Below are 24593 nucleotides of genomic sequence, written 5' to 3'. Positions count from 1 at the left end.
CGGTGACATTAATGGGCATTGTTTTTTAAAAATTGTGTAATGAAATGCTTCAACATCAAGGGGATCTGTATAACTCAGGGAGATTATGTTTTCTAAATGACCGCATATGATGTTCCCAAATCCTGGTTAACAAGAAAGACCATTAGGTTTTCATGTAACTGAGTAGGAAAAGTGCATCAGTGGATGGGATTACATTTCACATAGCAACAAAGTTAAGAAACTATAATTTGTTGGGCTTCCCTGGTGGCTCAGACAAGAATCTGCCTGCAATGCGGGAGGCCTGGGTTTGATCCCTGGGTTGGGAAGATCTCCTGAAGGAGGGCACAACAATGCACTCCAGTATTCTTGTTTGGAAAATCCCCATGGACAGAGGAGCCTGGTGGGCTACCATTCATGGGGGTGCAAAGAGTCTGACATGATTGAGCAACTAAGCATATCATTTGTCACATGTTGGTATAGTATCAAGGAAGAATATTCACAATTATTTGAAGAGGCTCTTAAAATACTCCTCCCATGTCCAGTCACTATCTGTGTGAGGCCTAGTCTTCTGTACTTCAACCAAACATTATGTCACAACAGACTGACTAGTCTTCTATTCAGTAGATTTTCTCTTTTCAAGTCAGATATTAAAGAGATTTGCAAAATGCAAAAACAATGGCATCTTTCTCACTATTTTTTGTTTTTGAAAATATATTTTCCATAAAATACATTATTTATATTGAAATGTAATGAGGTTTTATTTTTAAATGAGTTAGTAAATGTTAATGAATTTAAACATGACTCAATTTAATTTCCAATATGGTAAATATTGATAGAGCTCTTTGATGGTTCTCAATAATTTTTAAGAATGTAAATGGGTGTTTAGATTAAAAAGAAAACTTGGACCCACTGGTTTAAAGTATTGGCACATTTGTAACCATCTTTAAACTACACTGGTAGTTGGTTAAAATAGGCTTACATGGCTCAGAGGGTAAAGAACAGGCCTGCAATGCAGGAGATACAGGAGGCATGGCTTCGATCCCTGGGGTACTGAGATTCCCTGGAGGAAGAAATGGCAACCCAGTATTCTTGCCTGGGAAATTCTGTGGGCAGAGGAGCCTGGTGGGCTACAGTCCAAAGGATTGCAAAGAGGCAGACATGACTGAGCGACTAAGTACACATGATAATACACCATTTTCCCCCCTGAAGTCTGAAGACAAAGGAACTTTTACTATATTATTTCCTATAGAAAATAAATGATTTGAATATATCATATGTAAATATATATTTAGAAAATATTTATATATCTTAATATATATTATATATATATGATTATGTGTGTTATCACTATATAGAATATATATGTGTATCTGTATATGGAAAATAATGAATATATGATTTCCCATGGTGGCAGATGGAACTGTTTTCTCCAAACTGTGTCTCAGAGAGCAATAGCAACTGTGGAAAATATTTCTTGTCTCCTACTTTCTTTGTTTCCCCAGCTCTCTACATGTCTTATATATACCCTTTTAGTGTGGAGGATAAGAGTGATTTTTCTCTTTAGTGAAGACGAATGAAATGAGAAACTAAACATTACAAAATAGCATAGAAAGGAATGTCACAACGGAACTTTAATTTGACAACCAGATAGATGTATGCAAATAATATGCAAGTATACCAGAATCGCACCAATTTTAAGTCCATGAGCCAGGCCCTTGGGACAAAACCTGCGAAAACTTTGTTATTGCTGGCTGTCGGTGACAGCGCTGTCACTTGGGAAAGTCTACTGTCAGGATGAATGTGTTTTTGCGGGTGAACTTCACCCTCTGTGAGCTTCTGTTTGGGCGCTGCGGAGAGTGTTGGACAGTCCCTTTTCCAAATGATGGTTAGCTTGACATTTCATGATTCTTCTAATAAAATTATGGGTCAAGGAAATTGAAAGGCACGTTCCCTCAGGTGACAGGTGGAGTAAGCCACATAGATTTATGAGAACAAACTGACCATTTCTGTCATAAATGTTAATAAGAAATAAATGAGATCAAAGTTACGCAAACTGTATTTCTACTCCTTTCAGGGCTGCCTATCTATTTCAGAATCCCGTCGTCTTCTTTTTTTTTAATGTTCCTTTCTATTCTCCTTTGTATTTAATTTATTGTCTAAATCGGATAACATTTGAGCCTTTTAATTTTGTGTCAGAATGAAATGTCCTTCTGTTGGGATTCAGACTGTTTATAGTCAGTAATCCTCCTGCACTTTCTGTCTGCCTAGTGCAGAGGAGAAAACTGGAAGTTTTCCCTTGTGCAACTAAGCAGCACCAGGTGGATTGAGACATACCAGTATGTTTATATTTTGTTCACTAAGTTTTGGGGTTTGCAAGATTCCAAACTTTATATCTCACTTCTCTTGAAATCAGAATTAGGCCTTCAGATCAGAAGAGTGAGATAAGTGCTGTTTTCTTCTTCCAGGTTCTCTAGTTGCTATCCTGTGCTAACTCTGAAGCCACTCGATAAACAAAGTGCCTTAGAAGCGTGTTTGTAGCCTTCAGGGAGGAAGGGTGTACGGGAGAGGAGATTCTGTACCTGTACACAAACCCCATCAACATTATGTTGTTTTTGTTTGTTTGTTTGTTTCTTGCTTGCTTGTTTGATTTTAACTTTTTTTTAAAAAACTAGTTTAGATAATCACAAGCCATATTTTAGAATATACAAGTATCTAAACCAGTTTAATGACCGAGTAAAAATCCTGAGAGTTTGAAATTCAGTAATGGCTGAAAAGCTTTGATGCTGGTTAACAACTCAGAAAAAAACCAATTTAGTCCTTGCATTTTCCCTGTCCAACTTTATACATCAATAATGACAGCTAGGAGGATTATAGCAAGGATGCACTGAATACCGTCTGTTTGCTGAGCACTCCTCTTTTCTGAGAACATCCTGCTCTCAATAGAATGCCAACTCTGTGAGGTCAGGTACTGACCTCGAGATTTGCTTCTGGCCCACAGCAGGTGCTCAATACATATTTTTTTTAGCATATAAAAGACTAATATCCTTTAATATCCTTAAGATAACCCCATTTAATGAAGCTTACTGAGTAGAATGCAAGGCAAGAGACATTAAAAAACTGGACAAAGAGGGCCTTTAGGTACAGTTAACAATAATCAGATAGTAATATAAATGTGGGACCAAGTAACACTGTGCCAGGATAAACAGAACGCAGTGTGTTAGAATTGTAAAAAGGAAGAGGCCACACAGCAGAAGGATGAGTCTGAGAATGCTGCCGGCTCCAGTGGCCTGGGTTCTGATCCTGCCTCCCTTTCTACCCGAGTCACCTTCGTTGTTCAGTCGCTCAGACGTGTGTGGCTCTTTGTGACTCCCTGGACTGCAGCACGCCAGCCTTCCCTGTCCTTCACTATCTGCTCAAACCCATGTCCATTGAGTCACCTTAGGCAAGTCATTTAGCATTTCTGGGTCTCAATTAACTCATCTATCAAATAGGAATGATAATAATGCATACTTTGTAGGTTTGTGGTGGGGATTAATTCACAGAAAGCACAACATAGCTCCTGGCAGGTGGTAAACACAGTAAACGCCAGTTACCATTTTAAAAAAAGATTGAGGGAAGACGAGGGAGAGGATATCTTTTAATACAACATGTGGGTGCGTACCAAAAAAAAAAGGCTTTAAAATGTAATGAAGATCTGAGCATGTGTACATACCTTGGGAGCCTATACACAGAGACTATATACCTTCTTAGGAGTGTCCCTGGGCCCTGATGAAGACCCTAACTGACCCAAAGGAGATGGTGTACTGACCACAGCCAGGGAGGCTCTGGAAGGAGGACCAGGGAAATGACATGATCTGATTTACATCTTGAAGAGAGATTGATGTGGCCACTGGGTAGAGACGAGGACCACAGGGGTGGGAGCCATATCAGACAGGCTGGCCAGGAAGCTATCTGGCCTGGAGATGTTGGTGGCTTTAATGGAGGCATTAGCAGTAGCAGTGAAGGAAGGAAGGAGCCGCTGGATAGTATCCAGATTTGAAGGTGAAGCCGACAGAACTTGTTGTCAGATTGAACATAGAGTGTGAGGCAAAGGGGAAGCAGTGGTGATACTGGGCTCTTGATCTGGGGTAGAGAACAGGAAGGAGGATAGGTTTGGTGGAGGAGGCGGAAGGGAGGAGGAGGCGGAGGGGCTCTGCTTTTAACCCATCCGGTTTCCTAGGCCTTTTATACAGTTCATGAGGTTCTCACGCACGTGTACTGGGGTGGTATGCCATTCCCTCCTCCGGTGGGCAGAAGGTTTGCTATTCCCTTCTACCAAGGGCAGAAGGAGAAGAGGGCGTCAGAAGATGAGATGGCTGGACAGTATCACTGATGCAACAAACGTGAATTTGGGCAAACCCCGGGAGACGGTGAGGGGCAGGGAGGCCTGGAGTGCTGCAGTCCATGGGGTCACAAAGAGTTGGACACGACTGGGCGACTGAGCAACAAGTTTCCTAGGGCTAGCATAACAAAGTACCTAAGACTGGGTCTTAAAACAACAGAACTTTATTGTCTCACAGTTCTGGAGGCTGACTGTCCAAAAATCAGGGCGTTGTCAGGACCTCGCTCTTTTTGGCAGCTCTGGAGGGAGCCCTTCCTCACCTCTTGTTGCTGCCAGCAATCTTTGGTGTTCCGCATCGTGTAGATGCATCACTCCAGTCACGGGCTGCCTTCTCCCCATGTGTCTTCACATCAACTTCCCTCTGGGCATGTTTGTTTCTCTGTCCACACCTGTCTTTCTGTCCAAATTCCCCCGTTTGTAAGGACACTGGTTATATTGGAATGCGGCTTTCCAGGTAACACTAGTGGTTTCCAGGTAACACCTGCCAATGCAGGAGACGCAAGAGACGTGGGTTCGATCCCTCGGTCAGGAAGATCTCCTGGAGAAGGAATTGGCAACTGTCTCCAGTATTCTTGCCTGGAGAATCCCATGGACAGAGGAGCCTGGCGGGCTATAGTCCATAGGGTCGCAAAAAGTCAGACATGACTGAAGCGACTTAGAACAGCATGTAACACGTAATGACCTTGTTTTAGCTTGTTTACCTCTGTCAAGACTCTATTTACAGGTCAGAATGCACGCTGAGGCACAGAGGGTTAGGACCTCAACACGGTTTAGCTCATAACACCTCTTAAATGTGATTGTTATTTACTATTCAAGTGGAGAGATCAAGTGAGCAATTAGATAAATGGATATAGTGTCCATTTGGCTTTCATCCAGTCTGTGTATAAAGTAGCATAACAACAAGCATTGCAGGTAGATTATTCTGCATTTGAATTTTGTTTGGGTCTAGACTTTCAAATGAGAAGACCTGTTGACATATATTATTAAAATATTTCGAAAAAGTGTGACATCAATTATATGTATATCATCATACAGGGAAAGAGGATGGGATGATTTAAAGTGAAGAAAAACTTACATCCCGGGCAACAGGAAGTGAGAAGAGTTCCTATCTCCTGGCTTCTGTTTTCTTCATTAAGTCCATTTACCTCTTGGCACTGCTAGATACTAATTGAGCAAAAATTTTCAAGAGTTTCCAAGTGCATAGCATTAAGCAGCACAGTTTTGTGGCATCAAAAAAATCTGGAGAACCATATTCTGATGTATGGAAAATACATCTGTGCTCATTTTATTAATGAGTGTGTGAGTAAATTTTGTTTTAGATCTTGGAAACATTCATTCTTTTGTTTGCACTTTTCATTTAAAAATATTTTTTAACTTCTATTGTGTCTGAGCCACTAGATGCTGGATTTTTGCAAGGAATCAGATAAATTAGGTGAGACTATACAGTGGTTTGCAGGCAGTTAAATAGTGTGATAAGTACCATCTTGTGGTTAAGACCACACCAGGGCACACAGACAGGGCACCTAATAGTTTTAGGTGGGGTGGGTGGGAATATGGGGAGGGTTTTTCTGGAGGAAGAGACTTAGGAAATAAGGGATAAATGCCACAAGTGTAATAGTAATAATGTTTAAATTATATTCTCTATTTTAGTGCTGCGATAGTATTTTCCACACTTAAACTTCTCCAGGATTCAAAACTTTTTAAAAAGAAGGTAGTAGAAGATGAGTCAGAGAATGGCACCTCTCCAGGAAGTTATGTATGTATGGATTTAATGTTTATCCTTATAATACTTATTATGGAATAATTATTGACATACTAGGACACTGTCTCATTATTTAAATGAAACAAAGGGGTAAAGTACTGAAAACATTGAGTTCAGAATAAAAAGATCTGTGTTTAAGTCCCATGTTGATGCTATTTATTAGTCAGTATACCTTGAGCAAGTTCTTTAAAATTTTTTAAAAGAGCTGTGTAATCTCATTTAGGAACTGATGAAATTGGATGTAATAGTGACTGAAGTCCCACCAGATATATCATTCTAGTCTTCTAGATCTGGTGTCACCAGTAAATGAAGTTGTTTCACAATACTTGGTCTTCATTTCACTTTCAATTATATTTGTTCTTTAGCATTACCAGTGTGACACGTGTGCTGTTTCCCATCTTGAATTTCTCACAATTAGATTCTTCTGCTCTTAAGCTCTCAAATCTATATGGCAACTGGTGTCTCACATTCTTTGAAATTTTATGGACTTCAATTAGACCAAGTAATTTAATAATACAGGATTGTTTAGGATTAAAATATAAAGATTCAGTACACTAAACCCTTGCTCATTTTAAAATGAATAAAATAAAGCTTAAGCTTTACTAATAAAATTGCTACTATCTAAGTCTTTACAAAACAAAACTAATTGACTCATTTCTTACTATATTAAAAGCAATATATATGCTAAAAAGCAATCTGATTCTGAAAATTTACTTAGAGTGGTGGTTGTCAGTTGGGGGTGATTTTGCCTCTCAGGGGACATTTGCAGTGCCTAGAGACATTTCGGTTGTTCTAACTAGAGGCAATGCTAATGACATCTACTGGGTGGAAGCCAGGGATGTTGCTCAACATCATGTAACACATGCGACGATTCCCCCACAACAAGTATCTGGCCCAGAATGTCAGTCATGCTGAGGCCGAGAAGCCCTGATTTAGATTAAGCATGACTTGGCTTTTCAACAGTAACAGGCATATAGGTGGAGATTAAGGTACACAGATAGGTATTTGTAGTAGACCCCTCATTCTAATCATGATCCTCTCCCTGGTTCTCTCTTCCCTTCTTACTCTGGTCCCAGGAACAGCTCACCCTCTCCTCCTCGGCACCTCACCCGTCAGTCTCTTTAGCTCCCACCAAGTCCAGGTCACAGCTCCTTGATAACAGATGTTGCTGACTGGTTGGAGATGGTGAACTGTCAGAGATGCACAGCAGGAAATTCCTAGAACAAAGAGGCATTGTTGTAGATGAAGTGTCTAAGATTGATAGCTCTCAGACAATTGTTAGCTCTCAATTGAAGAGCTCCTTTGTCACCTCCCTCCCATTGGTCACTTCCTTTGTAAAGTTAAACAATAAGGATAGTAAGTCATAAAATATGTCAGCAGCACCTAGCAATATAGCTTAGTCAGTTAAGACTGTGGGCTCTAAAGTCAGAAAGACGCAAGTGTGAATCCTGACCTCTGCCAGAATATGATGGGATTTAAGAAAATTGTTAGCCTCCCTAGGCTTCACTTCTCAACTCTGAAAAACAGAGAATAACAATAACCGCTCTTTGGTTTGTCAGGAGGATTAAGTGAGATAATATGTATAAATCATGTAGCACAGCCCCTGGCACGTAATAAGCACTCAATAATTAGCCAATATTGCTGTTTTTCAGCCTTTAAAATGATGGTCACAAAATCTTTGAAGGTATGGAAACTGTTGATATAGTTTGCAATGAAAAATTCAGACTGTAAATCTAGTTTTCAACAGTGGGTACACAGAGAAAAAGAAAGTACTTAAATGAGGATCAGTGTTAATAGTGATTTTACTTGTTTTTTGTGTATCTTTTATGTTTTATAGAATGTTAAAGAATAATTTCTAAAATTAAAAATTTAACGCTATTAAATGGTATCAATGCTTCCCTTAACTTATATTTAACACTACGCTAGAACTTGGGCATTTTTAAGTGGAAAGCTAATCATCATTTTGATATTGTTTAGGCGACTGAAAGTAAAGACGACAGTTTTTTAGATCCTATTTCCCTAAATTCTCGAGAATATTTCAACATTCATCTGTGGTTGAGGTGCCGCTTAGCCTTGGTGACTGCATTTGTTGCCCAGATTCGTGGCATTGGAATCGTGAAAGGTACAAATATCCTGTCTCTTCAATCAAAGCTTTCATAAAATTTAATTTTACTTAGGTAACAGAGGTTTTATTGGGATGTATTTTATTATAACATTAACATTTTATAACTTCTTAGCTTGATCTGTTTCCAGAATTTTAAAAATTGAGATATTAAATGAGGATAATCATTTTCAGCAGTCCCTTGTATCACTGAAAATGGCATATATGTTACTGATGTATGCATCGCAGGCAATGAGATTTTGGAATACTAATGCCCAAGCCTTCCTGTCATCTAGGAAGACGGCCTGGTGCAGGGGTCCAGAGAGTGGCTTCTGGAGCCACCCTGCTTTGAGTTCAAATTCTCTATCCACCACTTTCTTGCTGTGTGATCTTGGCCAAATAACTTAATCCCCCTATGCCCCAGTTTCCTCCTCTGTAAAATAGAAATAGGGTACCTACTTCATAGGATTATTTCCAGGATAAATGGGTTAAATTTCTAAAGGTCCGAGATTACAGCCTGGCACCTACAAATATTAGTACTAGCAGTGGTTAATAGTTATCTCTATGTGAGCCTATCTATTTACCCATCTCTACCATCTCCCAAATTAAATTAATTCATGCAATATCATTATTACTTTTGCAGCATTTGAATACTCTAAAGTACTTCCCCAAAATTACATTTATTTTCAATATTTCATGTAGTTTTGTTTTCCATCTTTGCATCTTCCTTTTCTTCTATTTTATACAATATTCCTATGATAAATTTTGAGGATATTATGCTTATACAGTTTTTTGCTTTCTCGGTGCATTTGAAGTAACTGCATTTGTTTATTTTAGAAAACGATATAACAGATTATGTGAGCCTTATCAATGAAGTGTGTGTGGAGGCAAAAGCTGCAGGTGACAGGGAGCTGCAGGCTGAATTCTTGATGCAAGCTGTAATTATCGGCCTACAAGAAAAGCATTTAAAGGCAGACATCATAAAAAGCCTTCAGGTAGGAAGGCAGCCTCATCCACATTGATATTTACTGAAGGATTCTGGTTAGAATAAAATGAGAGAGTTTAAATTTCCATTAGTTACTGCTTGTATGGCCATCAATATGGCCAGCTCTTGTTTCAGTGAATTGTAAATGGTACCATCAGATGTAATAATTTTATTTTAATAGGAGGTAATACAGTTGCTTGAAGGGCATGACTTTATTTCTCCTCGATCTCATTTAACCTTGGTGAGAAGTATGCTTTTGCTGGATGATTTAACAAAAGCTGAGAAATTCAAGGAAACTCCATCTTCGAAAATAGAAACATTGTATTTGTTGACTCAGTCTCACAGCATTCTTATAGAACAGGTGAGAATGCTTTACTGTCCAAAAGATTTAGAAACTTACTCTTCTTTTTCTTATTGCAGACCTTTCTTGTCTTATTAGACACATTAGCTAACTACTTATTAAAATGTTTCTTTTACAGATGATAAGTTTTGGAGAAACAATTGAATTGCCTTCATCAAACACTGACTATGCAAGTCCATTACTGCCTTTGAAAAATATTTATCTTCCTCATGTCATGTTATTGGCCAAAACAAAAATGAGAATTGGTAAGGACACTTAAACATATATTTAAGACACTGATAAAAAAGTTTAATTTATTTTCAAGCAGTTTATCTTGTGAGTGCGTTTAATTTGGGGCAATATTTATGAATACCCAGATTCCATTTATTTAAAAAATAGTTGAAAAAATTATTATTAGTGCCATGTTATTCCTTGCACACAAAGGCATTTAATTAAATAGCTGGTTATACAAAGCTATTTACACAGTGTAATCCTTTAGTTGAAAAGTAGTTTGTATGGAAGGATACTTGATAGTGGAAATGTTAGAAGGCAATTATCTACTCAGTTCTTTCTTTTGCTGATGAAGGAACAGACATCTGATCACCTACCATGTGCCAGCCTCCATGTGAGGTCCTGGGAAGCTACTGGGGATGAAAACAGATGTAGTTCCTGCTCTTAACCTTGAAGATAGAGATAAATAAGTAAACAAATCATATACAGGAATGAATATTATATCATTTATCATATTATAAATATTGTATAAAACATTTTAATATTTATTCAATATTCATACATTTTAATAATATTTAGAAAATTTAATACAACATATATTTTATAGAAATCTGCATTTGATAACAACTATATAGGAAATCTGCAAGGATATAGAAAACTTAAATATGACGATGAGTGTAATTAGTGTTAGAAAAGATGTGGATAAGGTCTATTGATAAAGAATGGCAAAGGAAGGGGTGTCTATTTAAGTACTGAATAGAATAATTGGGAAAGGCCTCTTTGGGGAGGTGGTATTTAATTCTGGACTGTAAGTATTATGCATATGCATAGTGGAATCATGAATATTGCATAGTGAAGTCATGCATAGTGGAGGCAGAGCAAGCAGTGAGTTGTAGGTTCTGAGGTCAGGACACACTTGACATATTCCAGAACTGCAAGGAGACCATTACAGCCAGAGCAGAGTGGGGTAGGGGCAGCCCAATGGGAGGAGGTGATCAGGGAGCAGTTTATGTTTCAGAGGATTACCCTGGCTGTTGGGTGAAGAATAGATTGGAGGATAGCCTGAAGCCAGCCAAGAGAGGACCTGATTGTAGAAGGTAGACCAGTAAGCCAGAGAGGGTGTGTGTGTGTGTGTGTGTGTGTGTGTGTGTGTGTGTGTGTGTGTGTGCGCTCAGTTGCTCAGTCATGTCAGACTTTTTGTGGCCCCATGAACTGTAGCCTGCCAGGCTTCTCTGCCCATGGGACTTTCCAGGCAAGAGTACTGGAGTGGAGTGTCATTTCCTTCTTCAGGGGATCTTCCTGATTCAGAGATCGAATCAGCGTCTATTACATTTCCTGCATTGGCAGGCAGATTGTTTACCATATAACTCCTAGGAAACCAGTATTGCTACCCTTCACAGGAGCTCACAGACACTGTTGACCCAAAGCTATGTGCCTCTAGCTCCAAGGCTCTTCTCTGTCTCAGAGGGCTGAAAATCTTGTAACAGCTCTCTTTGTTCTAACCTATATTAATCATGCCTTAAAAAAAAAAGAAAGAAAGAAATGTATATCTGGGCTTTCCTGGTGGCTTAGTGTAAAGAATCCACCTGCCAGTGCGTGGGTACAATCCACTCAAGCCACCAAGCAGCTAAACCCATGCCCCACAGCTACTGAGCCTGTGCTCTGGAGCCTGGAGCTGTGACTGCTGAGTCCCACCTGCCCTAGAGTCCATGCTCTCCAGCAAGAGAAGTCACCACAGTGAGAAGCCCCTGCAGTGCAAGGGGCTAGAGGGTAGCCTCCACTTAGCACAACTAGAGAAAAGCCAGCGCACCAACAAAGACGAAACTCAGCCAAAAATAAATAAATAAATAAATAAAATTATTTTTTAAAATGTATTCCTGATGCTTTGACATCCGGAGTCTTGCTGACTAGGGAGGGACTTCTCCTCTCAGGGTTAGCCAGTTCTTAGAGGTTAATTAACCACTTTCCTGGGATGGTGACTTTTATATGCAAACCAGCTTTTCTAGCCCACACCCAGAACCTTTAGTGAGTTTGCTGGGTTCCTACCCTTCGGGCCAATATTTCTCTGCCCTAATCACCCTAGAGACAAATATACACTACTAGCAGAGATCACTGAAATTATATAAACTAGCCAATCCTAAACCTTAGTCTGCTTACACTACCCACCCACTCCTTTCCACAAAAAACACAATAAAAACTCTTGCCCACATTTTCCCCTTGCGCCTCTGTTACCCTGTCCAAGCTCGCTCTTCTTGCCACACAACAGGCCGATATATCAGAGACGAGGTGTTGAGGCAAGGAATACGACTTTAATCAGAAAGCCATCTGACCGAGAAGATGACAGACTAACGTCTCAAAATAGCCATCTTATCGGAGTCTGGATGCCACTATCTTTTATGGAACACAGAGCAGAGTGGGGTGAGGAACTAAAGTAAAGAGGCCATTCGTCTTGCAAATATCTCCTGGAATGGTCAACCTCACAGAGTACGTGCATTTAATTTCTACCTTTCTGTAGCTGTCCCCAGCTGGATAGGACCAGGGCGTCTCCCTGAACAAAGGCACTTTGGCTTCACATTCAGACAGAGTGGCAGTGTTCCCTGAGGCAGACCGTTGTGTATGGTCACTGTGCTTTTAATAAGCAAAAGCAGTAGGAAGCAGGGGTTAAACCGAAGAAACAGACCCAGCGGGAGCAGGGTTTTGCTCCTCGCTGGAGCACCTCTGCCTCCTGACTGGTCCTCACGCTGCTCTGGGCTGCCCTGCTGGCGCGTGTGCCCAGGTCCTCGTGAGACCTTTGAGCAGAAAGAAGCCATTCTTTTCAGTGGCTATCATCTCCTGACCAGCTGACCTTGTCACACTTAAATAACCGCCAAACCAACATTTTGGAGCTCACCACTCACCTGCTGGGCCCCACTTACGTCCCGTTCCAGCAGCTGCTCAGCTCAGGAGAGGCTGGTGATTGGACTAGAGTTGGGGAGGGAGGGTAACAGAAGTGTGTTCAAACTGCCCAGAATCTTTTCCCCTTACTCCCCTTCTTCTCCTCCTCATCATGATTATTATTATTTTATGATTATCATCATTTATGAATTTTATTGCTGTAGGGAAATCCATTCACCCCTATTATTAATGTTTCCTTATTTATGAAATCAGGCTAGCCTAGCTGACCTGCAGAATTCCTGTCCTGTTCACTGATCCCATGAGAGCTATTTTCCTACATTTTTAGCCCACAATTTATATTATCAATATATTGGATTTCTACAAGAACTTAAAGCACAGATTGTGTTAAGTTGTGCAGATTGTGTTAAATGCATTCTCTGCTCTCCTGCCTTACTAATCCTGAAGATGTGTCACCACTCAGTGGCAATACTGCTGCTGATTTTTAGACTCCCTTGAAGCAGAACAGCTTGCTTTCTGTTATGTTATATTAAATACCAACTTAAAGAACAAAAACCAAAAGCAGCTCTTCTGTCAAAACAACATCAGCTTCACAACATCTTTTTCACAGTCTTGATGTTTATTGCAAAAAGGAGTGCTTCAATATTATGAAGCATAAAAATCCTCTGATTTGATGTTTCTCTACAGTTTTCCTTTACAGTGATAGTATAGATTGCATTGCAAGAACAGAGGAACTTAGGTTTTTTTTTTCTTTGTGAAAACCTCTTACAGAGAAAGACATTTTGAGATTATTTTCCTAAAACAACAAAAAGCTAAGTATCATGATTATTAAAGATTATTTTTCCCATTAATGACTGAACCTAGAGCTTCCTTATTAGTTGAAGAAGTAGATTACTGATTGAAGAAAGGTTCAAGAATAATGCGGGGGAGTGGAACTATAACTGGGAGCCATCATCTTTGCCTTCAAAGGATCTGTTATCTAGTTAGGGAGAGAGAGAGAAAAGTCAATTTCTGTAACAATTCTATTTCTAGTTTTAACAAAAACATAGAAAACAAGTACTATTATTGTATGTCAGTACTTATTTGTAGTACTGTAGTACACATTGTGGACAAGGCAATGGCACCCCACTCCAGCGCTCTTGCCTGGAAAATCCCGCGGATGGAGGAGCCTGGTGGGCTGCCGTCCATGGGGTCGCTAAGAGTCGGACACGACTGAGCGACTTCACTTTCATTTTTCACTTTCATGCATTGGAGAAGGAAATGGCAACCCACTCCAGTGTTCTTGCCTGGAGAATCCCAGGGACGGGGGAGCCTGGTGGGCTGCCGTCTATGGGGTCGCACAGAGTCGGATCATGACTGAAGCGACTTAGCAGCAGTACACATTGTACATGTATATAAGTGCCTCCATGACGTGAAGAGACTTGATTTTTTTGTTTTATGTTAATAAACAGTTGTAGTGTATTTTGAAACAATAAGCAAGACATGTAAGAATGGGAGAGGTATTGAGATGTGAGGTGGTATAGGACAAATGGTATTAGCATATCCTTTCTTGCCTGCCATCTGATCATTGGTGGTGATTATTGGGTTTAAGAGCATGGACTCTGGAGAAAGAATTCTGGTCCAGTTCCCTCCAGGAAATCACTCCACTCCTCTGTGTGTTCAGTTTCCTCTCTCATAAGATGTGGGTAAGAAAAGTACCAATCTCACGGGATGAAGTGAGCGGACTGTGTAGCATGTTTAGAAGGGCACCTGGCTTGGTCTCAGAACTTCACAGGTGTCAGCCATTCTCATTGTTCCGTGCCAGGCCTCCTTCCTCTCTTAGGGAGCCCCAGGAAGCAAGCCTTCAGTTTCCTCATCTCCATTTCTCAGTAAAGTGCCTTGTCCAGAGGAAGGGCTGTGTGACTTCTCCTTGGATGAGAGAGAGGGAGGGAGAAAGACCCTTTCCCCCACCATCCTTCTACTCAAATAGCTCATTCGTAAACTACACATTTACAAAAAAAAAAAAAAACCCTAGGCTTCTTAAAAACTCTTTGTAGGGCCTGGCATCTTGGATTTCAAATTTTTAGAACTCAAAGAAACCTCTGATAGTTTCTGGTTCTGCTGCCTCAGTGCTCAGTGGCATGTAGGGACCATTCAGAGCCTCTGGTGACACAGTAACTCCAATGCCTGGCTTGCGCCCAGCATTCCAGCTGGAACCCAGAGTTGTATCATTCTGCAACTCTACACTGCCTTTCTCTTCACACTCCCCCTACTATGCCTGTTAAGCTATTCTATCAATACAACTTTCCCACCCAGTTGCCTTTTACTTTTATCTCAACATTTTTCTTCTTTAAACGTATCAAAGGTGATCACAGTTGCCCGCCTTGGTGGCCGTCCTCAGTAGGCAGGCATCCTGACCTTTCTCAGGTCTGGCCCAGGGCTCCTATAACCTGCTACCACAGTGTCCTGGGCTTTCACTGCCGACACAGTCAGCCACGCGGTATTTTGATTGCCTGTCTGGCCGTTCACAGTCCCTGTTAGACATTAAGCTCCAGGGTCTCTCTCTTAAGGGGTTTGCTGCAGAGTCGTGGTTTAGGGTATGGGTCCTGGCGCTGGACTGCCTAGGTTCAGATTGTATGATTTTGGGCAATTTACTTAAACTTAACTGTGCCGCTGCTTTTTCCTCTGTAACATGAGCATAATAATGATACCCACTCAGAGTTGGAAGGATTGCATGAGATAATGCATAAGTACTTGGGATGGTACCTGGCATTGTAGGAACCTTAGTTCTTATTTTCCACTTTTCTCTCTCTTATCCAGTGCCTAAGAATTCAGAAAATATTTGTGGAATAAATGTCTGTCTGTCTTTGAGGTGATTAGAAATTAAATCTAATGCCCCTTCAATAATACAATAATCCTTTATTATGTTAAGAAGTAATGGGACCATACCAGAAGTGTGACGTGAGGTCTTTGTCCATAATGGGTTTGCCAACAAGTTGTAATGAGAAAATATGCAATGTGAGGAACCATTATAGAACTAAATAGGAATTACTGCCTATTAATACATGCAGATTTTATTGGGAACAACATTAAACTTTATAAAACTTCCCAGTGTTTCACTACTAACAACCTTATCTCTGGAACCCAGAAGTTATGTAGAGCATTGTGAACTTTTAGAATGGAAAAAGACTCAAGAGATTATTCTTCATCTTATAAATGAGAAAAATGTTGAAATTTATCAAAGACCAAGTTTCAAAAGGCTGTTGTTTATAGTTCATTGAAATATTTGGATACTGAGTTTCCTTAAAGTGTTTCTTCAATGCTAAAAACTAAAGACACCTAGAATTCTACTCTTTTTTTTTCTTTTTTTTTGGCCTTGCTAAGGGCTTATGGGAGCTCATTTCCTGACCAGGGATTAAACCCAGGGCACAGCAGTGAAAGCCTGGAATCTTAACCACTAGGCTACCAGGGACCCTCCTCCGCCCACACACCCAGACTTCTTAACTGCACCTATGGTGAGAGGAGTCTGTTAACTGGGAGGTTGGGTATGAATGGGGGTGTGTGTGTGCTGTCGATTCATTTGTGTCCGACTCTGCAACCACATGGACCTTAACCTGCCAGGCTTCTCTGTTCATGGGTTTCTCTAAGCAAGAATACTGGAGTGGGTTGCCATGCCCTCCTCCAGGGGATCTTCCCGACCCAGGGATCGAACTGGCATCTCCTGCATTGCAGGCAGGTTCTTTATACTAGCACCACCCGCGAAGCCTTTGATATGAACACTATGTATATTTCTCCCTCTTAATCTAATGTCTTTCTTTTAGGACATACAGTGGCCAAGCAAGTATATTATACCAGTAAAAAGAAGGATTCTTCAAAGTGGTTACCTGCCCTTCATTTTTTTGAAATAGCTTTGAAGCTCGCTAGGACATCAGGAACAGAAGAACATGAGGTGGAAGCTGAAATCTTTTTTCAGAAAGGTAAGATGTATTTGGGGTCACAACTATGATAAAGTTTGGTGAAACTTTTTTTCCTATTAACAAAAGACTTCTTAAAAATCTGGTCACTGATTATATTAAATGTTAATTTTACAAAGGGTGTGGTGTTGATAAACACCTTGATGTCTCTGCCAAACTGAGTTTTGGATAAAATGAACATGCTTATATTAAGTTTACATCTAGAAAGGGAAAAAATACTCCTATTTTCATTTCTTTTATAAACAACTGGCTTTCCTTACACAAAGTTTCACGTTTGACACAAAAATCTCATTATCAGTCATTTAGCTGTGAAAAATGTTACTTAAAGAATGCTTAGGAGATATTTTTATGCATAATTTCATTACTTAGCTGAAATAGCCAGTTTCTGTAAAAGATACCTACCCATTTAAATAGCTATAGCATATCTGTACTTATAACTTACAATACACATTTGCATAATGCATTCATATAACTTTGTTGTGGCCATTTTAGCCCTGAGAGAAGTGATGATGACAACTGGTATCATTTATTGAACATCTACTAGGTATAAAGCACTGTAATCAGTGTGTTACATCTCATATTGCCAGTTCCTACAATAGCTCTACAAGGTAGGCATGATCAATCCTGGTTGGCAGATGAGGGCAGTCTGGGTAAATAGCCATCTATATGTCAAGAGCTACTAAATGCCCAGATGTGAACTTCACATGAGGTGGCTCTATGCTCTGTCCACATGCTGCATGGAAACTGTCAATCCTTTTCATAGTGATTATGAGATTTCTCTTTCCAGTCCTTCTGGCTATAGAAGTAGCATTCCAGCGCCCAGCTTTTGAAGGCTGCAGCTCACCATGAGGGAGGGGGAGCTGTGTGCACACGAGAGCATTTGCATCATCTGTGTTGGTTTTCCAGTGTTTGCTGATTTTCTAGGATTTGTTTCCAGCAAAGGTGTTTCCTATGATGCCTGCAGTGATGGAGGAAAGAAGAAAATGGATGTAGATTAAAGGAATGCACTGCAGAAGGAAGTGAGAGCACAAAGTAAGGAAATGGAAGGAAAATAGGATGATAACACTTGTGTCTGAACAGTGAAAGGAGGCAGGGGAGCCTTGAGGTGCCCAGGGAAGGAAGCAGGAGCTCTTTCCCCGATGGCGTACCTTCCAGCAGGAAACAAGAGATGGACACACAAGGAGAGCACATCCAGTTTTCCAAATTTCCAGCGTAAAATATTTGTTCTGAAGTCCTCAATGGTAGAAAAAAGAAAATCGATCTTTGTATATCCTTTTTCTCTTTCAGGCAAAATAGAATGTCAAATATTGATGGAAGAGAAACCTCCAACTTTGCAACTTGAGAGTCTGTTTGAAGCTATACAGCTAAGCTTGAGACATGATCAAAATTCAGGGTAAAAAAAGAAAAGACCTTTCCATTATCACAGTATGTGTTTGGATTTGAGTGCCGTGTTCTGGGTGTATGTTGAAATGACTGGGGACACTCTCGTGGCAGGGCTAGTTTGGGGTGTCCACTGTCCACCTGGCTCACTGACTTCCTTTTCAAGCTCGTTGCTTGGGGCTCCTCCCCACGGCTCCGTTCTCAGTGACAGGTGATGACAGCAGTTAGCCTGGTGACATACTGGACTGAAAATCACTCTGGGCTACACTCAGCTTGCTCTCCTGTCAGTCCCAGGATGCAGGAACTTCCACCGGATGTGAAACTGTATCGAGGAGGGGTTTGTCACGCTGGTTCATCAGTGCCAAGGCTGGCCAGCTCAATTCTATATAATGACTTACTGCACTGATTTAAATGACCCTGTCTGACAGGTTTGAGAGTGGACACAGCCCTCACCCACACCGAGTCGTGGCTTTCAGCGTAACTCTGTGTGTCTGTTTAGGATCTGATCAGTGTAGGAGGGTCGAGACAGAGACCTGTTTGCCAGGCGGGTCTCTGCAGGCTGACTGTCACTTCTGTAGTGCCTCGTGTGCTGGAATATTCCAGAATGGCCTTGATGCTGGACTTCCTTGCAGTCATGGCAGGAGGACAGCACAGGACAAGGAAGAACACGCAGCTGTCTGTGAGAGCTTCTGATTTCAGTAGGGAGGAATTTAAGCACCAGTGTTTAAGCCACAGGTGCTATGAAAAAAGGGTCAGTTTGGAACAGATGCTAGTTTTGCCTGTTTTTACCTTCATTTGCTCAGAAATTGTTGTCACATGATACAAAATGATGCTTATGAGTAGTGAGACTATGTAGTAAGTACAGTGTTTTATTGTTTTAGGTTGATAAGAGACTCCTACCTTGAAATAGCCTTATTATTTTTACACATGAAGAAGTCAAAGAGCAAACTTTCAGTGTCACCATTGACGATTATTAAGGTAATAAATGATTTTATTAGAAATATAAAGTATTAAATGTAAAGTATATTGCCTTTTAGCTTGCTTATTTTGCTACCTCTGGTATGGATATAAAGAGACATTTTTCTTTGTGACTTGGAGGAATTAATTCATTATTTTAAGCTCATACTCATATTTAGGTACCTCTTTGGACATTTTTACATAAGATTCTGGAAATGGATTTCATTTGGAGATTTTTGCCTGTTAAAATATTATCCATGAAATGTAGGTGCATATAAATATGCTCAGTCATTGGGATTGATCAGGTGTTTGCAGGAAATGACACATTGCTTAAGCTGATAGACGAGTGTGGTTTTCATTACTGATGTGGCTGGCAAACAGATCATCTTTTGATAAGAAACGTCACTCATTCATTTATCACGTATCTATTGAGATGTCCTATGCCCAGACTGTATTCTGGAAGGTGACAGAGCAGGTCCAGGACAGTCTGAGTGCTTGTCCCCATGCACTTCCTCTTCAGTGGAGGGAGACAGGCAGTAAACCTGTAAGGAGGAAGGGTGGGAGGGAGTGAGGGAGGAAGAGAAGGGAAGGGAGGTTGGGGGTATTTTAGGTGGGGAAGTTTAGGATTAAGAAATAACTTGAGTTGGTGGGATTGTGAATGACTGCAGTGGAAAGAGGTGAAAAGTGAGATTTGATCATTTGGGAGGGAGCCTTGCAGGGGGGCAGAGGCATGCACTCCATCGAGCAGTGCTTCCAAATAAGGGGCAGAAACATCTCCAGGGATCCTGTGATCCTGTTGAGGTCAGAGGTTCAGCCTTTCTCAGGAGCTCCTAGAAATGCCAATGCTGCTGGTCTGTGGACCACACCTGAGTACCCAGGATTCAGACAGGGAGATTTTCTTTCTTTTTTTAAAAAATTAATTAACTAATTTTAATTGAAGGCTAATTACAACATTGTAGTGGGTTTTGCCATACATCGACATGAATCAGCCGCAGATGCAAATGTGTTCCCCATCCAGAACCCCCTCCCACCTCCCTCCCCATCCCATCCCCCAGGGTCATCCCAGTGCACCAGCCCTGAGCACCCTAGACAGGGAGATTTTCTAGGCAGGAAGTTGGGTGGGGAACTTTGTTTTAATTTTTTTTTTTAAACTTGGTTTTTATTTTTCAAAAAATACTATCTAATTGTTTATTCTGTAGATTTCAGTAGGCTTTATATATTTCATTCTCATTAAATAATCCTCTGACCCACCAAAAAAATCTCTTCAGAAAATTTTGATGTCAAATCTCTAATCTTTGAGACAACATAAACATGATTTAAATCCTGTAGACAAATAGGCTTTCAGTCAGTTGGAACAACTTAAATGGTTGCTGCCTTAGGTGGGTAACAGCTATTTTTTTTTTTTTCATCAAAATGATTACATAGAAAACTTACTTTTGTGATATGATACACATCTTTACATCCAATAAGAGAAAACAGAAATCTTTGTTTCCATGGCAATTTGCAATGCAGATTAATAAGATGCTAGGATAAAAAATATATCACCTTTTGGGCCTTCTCTAGGGAGCTGTTCATAATTAGGAGCTTGAACAAATAAGATTTGAGTGAAAGAATAGTATAGCTCCAGTGACTGAACAGCGACAACAAACACAATATGGGCATTATTTTCTGTATATCTTGACACAGCATAAATATTTTAGCAAGACCTACAATTATTAGACACACAGAAAACAGTCAAAAACAACAAAAATTCATCTAGGCATATTCAGACCATTGAAATAGAACATTTAAAATATGTCCTAGTAAAGACAATTGCTATATAGATACTGAAAAGAAAGCATTATTGTTTCACTGATATGGAGTCTGGAGTATAGTGACTGTCAGCCTGGTTGGGTTGGAGTCCTAGCTTCATAACACAGTATTAATACCAGCGGGACCAAAGCCTTTCTAACCCAAGTTCCCGTATCTGTGAAATGAAGGTGAGGGTACCCCTTAGAGTAGCTAGGAAGATTAAGTAAAATAAAAGACTTGGCACATAATAAGTACCCAAAAGAAAACCCAAAAAGAGGTGAGGGGACTATCCTTTATCATTATGTAACTCTGACTAGACTCCAACATTGTATCTTTCTGAAGGATTTTGTACATAGTAGGTATCCAATAGTTATTTGTTAGTTGAACTATTTCTTGAACATTCATTCATGTATTCATTTGTCAAACAAACACTTATTGAGTGCTCAATGTATGCCAAGCATGTTACTCTCTTCCCCTAAGAAGCACAGAGGAGCAAAGGAAAGAAATAATTGTATTGTGATGTACTGAGGCCTATAATAAGATAGGTCAAGTAGGGAAGTGGAGCAAAGTAGCTAATTCTGCTTTGGGGGAATGTAAGAGAAAGCTTTACAGATGAGATGAGTTTTGGAGGATAAGTAGAAGTTTTCCAAGGAATTGAGAGAAAAAATAGTTCAAAGAGAGAGATTATCAAATACATGTTTAGAAAATAGATTTATTGAAGCATAAATTATATCTGTGAAATTAACCTATTTTAAGAGTGCAATTCATAGATGTTTAATAATTTTACATGTTGTGTTAACTATCATCACCATCCAGTTTTAGAACATCTCCCTCATCTTCAAAAGATCCCAAGTGCCCATTTGCTGTCATTCCCATTTCTACCTCTAGTCCCAGGTAGCCATTAGTCTGTTTTCTGTCTCTGTAGATTTATCTTTTCTGGATAGTTCACTTAAATGGAATCATACAGTATGTAATCTTTCATGCCTGCTTCTTTCATGTGGCATCATGTTCCTGGGGGTCACCCATTTTGTAACATGTAACAATATTTGTTCCTTTTACTTCTGAGTAGTGTTCCTTTATATAGTTTTATTACCTTTTCTTGATTCATTCAACTGGAGCTGGATATATGAATTGTTGCCACTTTGGGCTATTATGAATTATGCTTTGAATATTCATATATAGATTTAAATATTTTAAACTTTATTTTTAATTGGAGGATGGCTGCTTTACAATAATGTGTTGGCTTCTGCCAGACAACAACGTGAATCAGCCATGAGTATACACATGTCCGCTCCCTCTTGGACCTCCCCTAACCCCTACCCCCTCCCACCCATCTGGGTTTCACAGAGTACCACGGCTGAGCCCCCTCAGCTACTGTTATGCAGTAGCTTCCTTTTAGCTGTCTGTTTTACATATGGTAATGTGTATGTCTCAGTGCTGCTCTCTCAATTCCAGATACAGATTTTTTCTGTGAACGTGTTTTCAGTTCCTTTGGGTGTTTTCCTAAGAATGGAACTTCTGGGTCATACTTCAGCTCTTTGTTTAGCCTGTTGATGATCTGTTACATTGTTTTCCTAAGTGCTGTACCATTGTGTATTCCTACCAGCAGTGTATGAGGGTTTCAGTTTCTCCACATCCTTGCAAGCAGTTGTTATTATTTATCTTTTTGATTGTAGCCATCCTAGTGGGTATTAAGCAGTATTTCATTAGGATTTTGATTTGCATATCCCTAATGGCCATTTGTATATCTTCTTTAGGACAATATCTACTCAAATCTTTTGCCCATAAACTAAATTGAGTTATCTTTTTTATCATTGAGTTATAAGACTTTTAAAACATATGTATTCTAGATATATGTCCCTTATCAGATATATAATTTATAGGTATTTTTTCGAGTTGATGGCTTGTCTTTTCATGCAATTAATGGTATCTTTAGAAACAAGAGTTTTTACTTTTAATGAAGTACAGTTTATCTTTTTTTTATATATATTTTGTGGTTTTAGTAGCACCTTACCTAACCCCAGATTTTGAAGATTTTCTCCTGTGTTTTCTTCTAAAAGTTTTTCAGCTTTAATGCTTAAGTACATCATGGTACATTTTGAATTAAGTTTTGTGTAAAGTGTGAGGTAAGGCTCTAATTTCTTTATTTTTGCACATAGATATTAATTTGTCTGAGCATCACTTGTTGTAAAGACTATCTTTTCTTTATTGAATTGCCTTGGCTCCCTTGTCAAAAACTTTATTGATCAAAAGTATAAATATTTATTCCTAGACTTCCAATTCTATTCCATTGATCTATAATTCTACCTTTATGTGAGTATCCACTGTCTTGATTACTGTATGGCTTGTAGTGAGTTTTTTGAAATTGGAAAGTATCTGTCTTCCAATTATGTTCTTCCTTTTCAAAGTTATTTTCCCTTTGAATCTTTTCCATTTCTTCTTCATTTTAGAATCTGCTTGTCAGTTTCTGCCAAAACGCAGAATTTTGGTACAGATTATGTTGAATCTACAAGTAATTTGTGGACATTTGGCATGTTAACAATTTTGAATCCTCAATTCATGTATACGAACTCTCTTCATTTATTTAGATATTAATTTTTCTTGATAGTATTTTTTTACTTTTCAGTATGCACATTTTATACATTTTTGTTAAGATTATTTCTATCATGAATGGGTATTTTCTTAATTTCACTTTCAGATTGTTCATTACTGATACAATTGATTTATGAATATTGAGTTTTGTATCTTGTGACCTTGCTAAGCACATTTATTAATTCTAGAGGAGTGTATGTGTGTGTGTGTGTGTGTGTGTGTGTGTGTGTGTGTATCTTGGGATTTTCTACATATAGGATCATGTTCCTTGCAAACAATTTAACTTCATTTCCTATTCTAGATGCATTTTAAAATTTTTCTTACCTGTTTGTATAGGCTAGTATCTCATATGCAGTGTTGAACACCTCCCATGTAAAAAATGCCCATCATATTTTTTTTCCTGCTTCCATTCTGAGCTCAAGTTTGACCTCAATAAAACCTTCCTTTCAATTCAAAATGAACTTTCTTTTTTGAATGTCTGTGTCACTAATTGTTCATACAATATAGTTACTTAATGTTATTCTGTACCCAATGCCTATTAGCCTTGTGTCCAGAATTAAATAGGTAAATTGCCCAAGGTTATAGTCAGTAAGCTGGCAGTGGCCACCCCAGAGCCTAAGCAGTGTTATTACAGCTAGTGAGGATGGTCTTCATATTTGGAACAGGGCTACTTTGCTTAGATTTTAGATTCCCCATGGACCGATCTCTCCAGGTATCACCTGTCTCCAAGTTTAACACTTGATCTAGTCACATTTGTGCATTGTTTTTCCTGCTAGGCATCAGCTTTACTCATTGCTTTTCCTTTCCTTTTTTTCCTTTTTCTTTTTCTTATTGCCAGAAGTAAAAAATGTATTTTTGTTATTGCTTATTTTATTGTTGAAGATCTAAAAAACTCAGGCAAAATATGAACATCAACAAATAGTTATTCCAGATTAGTTGAATCTTTAAATTTGACTATTAAAACAGACAGCTACTATGTTGCTGGCAAGGTTTCTGTTTACTTCTGTGTTACTGACTTTTTTATATTTAAAAGCTGAACACACATGCCACACACGCAGACCCTCACAGTGCACACATCTCTGTTCATTGTCACTTTTTGCTATTCTTAGAACTTCATGATTACAGTCATCCTTTTAACAGTTCTGTAGTTAGAAAGCTGATGGCAAATACCTATCCAAAAATCTTTAAGTAGTATTCCTATTTCTGACATCTTTACACACAATACATATTCAATTTATAGATATTCTGT

General features: G+C 39.3%; 1 protein-coding gene across 1 annotated transcript in view; it reads left to right on the top strand.

Annotated features, from left to right (window-relative positions):
* The window catches only part of CFAP54 (cilia and flagella associated protein 54), a 294342-nt gene that overhangs the window by 200570 nt on the left and 69179 nt on the right, over positions 1–24593 (top strand). The window contains exons 52-59 of the mRNA XM_061125597.1: positions 6011–6116; positions 8100–8244; positions 9061–9218; positions 9390–9569; positions 9688–9814; positions 16472–16627; positions 17912–18017; positions 18886–18982. Coding sequence (XP_060981580.1) covers positions 6011–6116; positions 8100–8244; positions 9061–9218; positions 9390–9569; positions 9688–9814; positions 16472–16627; positions 17912–18017; positions 18886–18982 — 1075 coding nt within the window. The remainder of the gene's footprint in view (positions 1–6010; positions 6117–8099; positions 8245–9060; positions 9219–9389; positions 9570–9687; positions 9815–16471; positions 16628–17911; positions 18018–18885; positions 18983–24593) is intronic.

The sequence above is a fragment of the Dama dama genome, chromosome 22 (genome assembly GCF_033118175.1).
Source record: "Dama dama isolate Ldn47 chromosome 22, ASM3311817v1, whole genome shotgun sequence".
In the NCBI taxonomy this organism is placed as follows: Eukaryota; Metazoa; Chordata; class Mammalia; order Artiodactyla; family Cervidae; genus Dama; species Dama dama.
The sequence above is the reverse complement of the archived record's forward strand: the minus strand, read 5'-3'. Positions and strand labels throughout refer to the sequence as shown.